At 42.1% G+C, this 4,060-nt stretch overlaps 1 protein-coding gene across 1 annotated transcript in view; it reads right to left on the minus strand.

The window, feature by feature from the left end:
- Positions 1-380: 380 nt before the first annotated feature.
- LOC119330248 (lysine-specific demethylase JMJ18-like) overlaps positions 381-4,060 on the minus strand; it is a 7,284-nt gene continuing 3,604 nt past the window's right edge. Inside the window, exons 6-11 of the mRNA XM_037603363.1 lie at positions 2,627-2,995; positions 1,924-2,539; positions 1,612-1,839; positions 1,428-1,531; positions 1,142-1,333; positions 381-1,043 (exon numbers count right to left, since the gene is read on the minus strand). Coding sequence (XP_037459260.1) covers positions 717-1,043; positions 1,142-1,333; positions 1,428-1,531; positions 1,612-1,839; positions 1,924-2,539; positions 2,627-2,995 — 1,836 coding nt within the window. The 3' untranslated portion in view covers positions 381-716. The remainder of the gene's footprint in view (positions 1,044-1,141; positions 1,334-1,427; positions 1,532-1,611; positions 1,840-1,923; positions 2,540-2,626; positions 2,996-4,060) is intronic.

Below are 4,060 nucleotides of genomic sequence, written 5' to 3' on the forward strand. Positions count from 1 at the left end.
ACCCGGTGTCGGCAAAGATGGACGGCGCAAGTGGAATCCTCGACTCCAACCAATTAACCTACTTGGAACAGTTTATAGAGTACGAAAAAGAATATTATGTAACTGAACCAGTGAGATGTATCAGGAACATTTTTTTCCTCCGATATTTTGCATTTGGAAGAACGTTCCAATGGAGTTTTTGAATAGTACCATAGGCCACAAAGTATCAACCATCAGAATTTGATGGTATCATTAACATCATTATAAAACGCAAATCAAGGCAAGGAAGTAATTGTCTGCCATTTAGCCATGAAAATGGGACCAAAGAAACTTAATGATGTTGTTCTATGATGAAAAAGGGTTATCCATCTCACACATAGTGGTAGTAATGCACCAATCAATCAAAAATTCAAAATCATTTTCTTCATTTTTTTTAACTTTCCAGCAACAAGGTTTTGAACATAAACTTTTGATAAACGAATGGTCAACTTGTTTCATTGGTTACCATGATCCTGGCTAATCAGGACACAATTAGAGAGAAAATAACCTTTTGCCATCAAGTAAAAATAAATTTGGATCATGCAAAACTAAATGGAAGATCAGGAAATGCAATTCTATAAGAATGCAGGTAAATGGTTGTTCTAATTTAATTTCTAATGGTTCCCTATAGAAGCAATCTAGGATGAGTTACTAAAAATGGTTTATCTATTCAAGGCTCTATTTATCTACATAATTCTTCATCTCATCCTGCAGACCTGCGCTGTTATCCATCCTCTGCCGCTGATTGCTTTGTTCATGACAATTAGTTCTTGTTCTTCTGGGCATTTAGCCTTCTGAAGGAGCCTGCTGAGTTTAGTCTCCTCAGCACAGGAATTATTGTGGAAACTGGATCGTTCAGATTCATTGCTGGCAATATCAACCCCAAGTAACCTTATAGAGGAATTATTAGTGCCATCAACCGTTGTGGTCATCAAAGACTCCGAAAGGAGTCTTCTCAGAGGAGGTGTATGCTTAGACAACCAATAATCTAAGCACTTGTGGTCGGGATCTAGAGCCTCGATTACCTGTAAAAAAAACAAAGGGTTTCTTAGTAACAATAACCTGTGATAATGAAGTGGATACTCTGAGAGAAACAAAAGCTATACATCTCCTGAAAATCTACCTCAATTATTGGTGGGGAAAAGAAACCAAACATTTCAAGCCCATTTACAGAATCGTTCGATAATAAAGCAGGAGATTTTCCAGCCCTACATTGCTTTTTTATTTCTTCATTCACCCTGTCTCTCACACTATCCCAACACTGCATTGGTGAAGTGTGAGTAAAATAAACCTCAGGAAACTCCTCCACAGCAACCTGTAATGATTTTGGGAACATAGCTGTCATATGACCCACAATAAAGCAAATGAGGTCAAGCCTGAAAATAGGAGGTATTTAGAATTACAAATACCCTAAACAATGGTCCGAGAAGTCCAGCATCAATAACTTCTGAAATGTAACAACATATTCTTGTCGGATCTAGTACGCTGTAAAATGTCACTCGACTCCTAAATCCTGCAAAGATGTCATTTTCTCTTAATTTTAACATTTTTACACACCATAAAAATATTCATTACACTATTTAGTGCATGTACCTTTTGGGAAGATAGCTTGATGGTTGCACCAATTTTTGTCAACTATAACTGTTCCGTGGTCGAGTTGCTCAACCTGATGTCGTAAGTTTGCTGGCCAGGAGACTTCAATGGATTGACTTGAAGAAGGTTTCCCCAGTTGACTAACCTGGGCACATGAAGCCTTGGCCACACAGTATTCAGTCTCAATGCCAAACAGTTCCTTAGTAGTTTTGGAAGGTAGGGTAGATCCTGTTGATATTCGAGAAGGGCATGATAATTCAGATGAATGACTCAAGGACTGTGTGCACTGGAAACTTGAAATAGTTGGATTACTTGTCTGCAGGGACCCCAACTCCATGGCCATCTTGTCCTTGTCAATCTTTCGTAAAGCACTAAATGTAGAGCTTGAGAAACCTGTTGTATTTGATGTGCTAGAACTACATACTAACTCTTCTTTTATGTTCAGATTAACACATCTATTCTGCACTTCCTTCTCTTTCGGATATCCCGCTGACTTGTCAAGGTCCTCGCAGCCATCAAAGCCGCAATCAATGTTGACATCAATAATTGATCCAGATAATTTTGCACTTTTACTGAAGCACATCTTCTGCTGCGTAGAAGCAGATTGGCAAACTAAGCCTACATCATACTCTTTCCACTGGTACACTGCAGCTGGGTCTCCCTCCAGAGCTGCAACAAGAGCATTCAGCTCCTCCATACTGTATCGGTGCAACACAAATTTTCTATCCATTTCGCATGAACATAGAAGATTTGCATGAGTTAAGCAAGCAAAACGGTTTGGCGAGCATTGGCAACTGACAGCAGATAAATGAAGATCATAAAAGCATGAAAAGCATTCGCGGTCCGTTGAATCATAATCCTGATCCATCTTCTTACATTGCAAAAGAGCATTCGCCTCACGTGCTGAACCTTCCAATTTAATTCTTGTCTGAAATAATGGAGCCAAAAGTAAAAATAAAACTTAATTTCGTTGAGTGAGAACTGACAAATAATTAATGCCAGAATTGAGAAATACCTTAAATGCACTTGTGAGCATTCCATTTTTTCCACAGGTATCAAGCCATATATATTCCTTCTGACCACTCTTGCAGTTCTGTAGGTTCGCCCAAACCTGTCTGAGAGCTGTTTGTACAGTTTTAAGCAATAACTTGTCATGTGATATTGATGTCTTGCGCCGCTGATCTCTGTATAGCTCAACAGCACATTGTCCATGGGGCAGCCAGTCCACGGGAGCAACATTTACTGCCTCTGCGCAGTTGAAGCCACAGTTGAACCCAGAATGGTAAGCTCGTGGTAATGTCAGAACAAACTCGCCTGGATTCTGAACAACACGGTAAACAGGAATTCCTTCTGATTTTAGAACAGAAGGGGATAACTGTGTAACCTGCACAAAGCAATTCAGAATCAAAAATTGATGAAGGTGCAAAAACATTTGCATAATGCAGGACGAGGATGTGTTGCGTGCATGGAGTTGGAGGTGGGAATTGGGGATCTGATCAGAGGGGTTAGCAAGGTTTGCCCTCAGGCACACCTAGGGGTTCTTCTCCTGGCATGGCCGCTGGAGGCTAACTCTAAGTTGGGGCAATTTTCATTATTTCTTGATTTATAACCCTAATACAAACTATCATCCCTTTATATAGATAAAAAAGAGCCAGGCACAGCGATGGCCGCGGACATACTTCTCATCACAGTCAAAGCACGTGCCTTTAGCGTGCCGCAGCAGCAGGCTGTTTGGGTCATTGACTTGGTTGCTTTGGAAGACAACGTTGTGCCTAGGGATGGTGCGTACTCATCATCTGAGAAACAACGCTGCTCATAAGAGAGTGATAAGCTCATGGCAGCCTCAAGGTTCAATGGGTACTGCAAGTCCACATCAGTATGGATGGGCTTGCGGAGCCCAGCAACGAACAAACAGCTCGACTTGCTGCTCTTCCAAGAGACTAACACCTGCAAAAAGAGTGAGAATTTCTTCTTGTAGTCACACACCGAGCCTGTTAGTTTCAAGTGTTCAATTTCCGCCAGCCGACTAGTCCTGATCGTCGGCCCAAAACTACGGTTGTATTTGACGAACTTTGGTCATGGTGGTTCGCCATGCATCATCTCCAATCGGCTGTCCCATAGTGCAGCATCATCAGCGAGGTGATAGGAGGCCTTACACACCTTTTCCTTGTCCTCCGTCTGGTGGCCCTTGAAGAATCGTTCAACACAGTTCAAGCAAGGCAACGGGCTGCCCTCCCCTCTGTAGTTAGGGAATTATAACTTGTGGAACTTCGGAGCAGCACGGCGTTCCTCCCGGTAAGCGAAAGGTGCTGCCAGTGCAGCAGCAGCTGTGCTGTCAATCTCATCATCATTTTTGTTGGGCGCCTTGCTGGATCCTCCCTTCTCCAGAAGGTTGATGGATACCCTAGCAGCCGCTAGTTGTTCCTTCAATGTTGCGACAGCTCGGGTA

Source organism: Triticum dicoccoides, chromosome 1B (genome assembly GCF_002162155.2).
Source record: "Triticum dicoccoides isolate Atlit2015 ecotype Zavitan chromosome 1B, WEW_v2.0, whole genome shotgun sequence".
Taxonomy (NCBI): Eukaryota; Viridiplantae; Streptophyta; class Magnoliopsida; order Poales; family Poaceae; genus Triticum; species Triticum dicoccoides.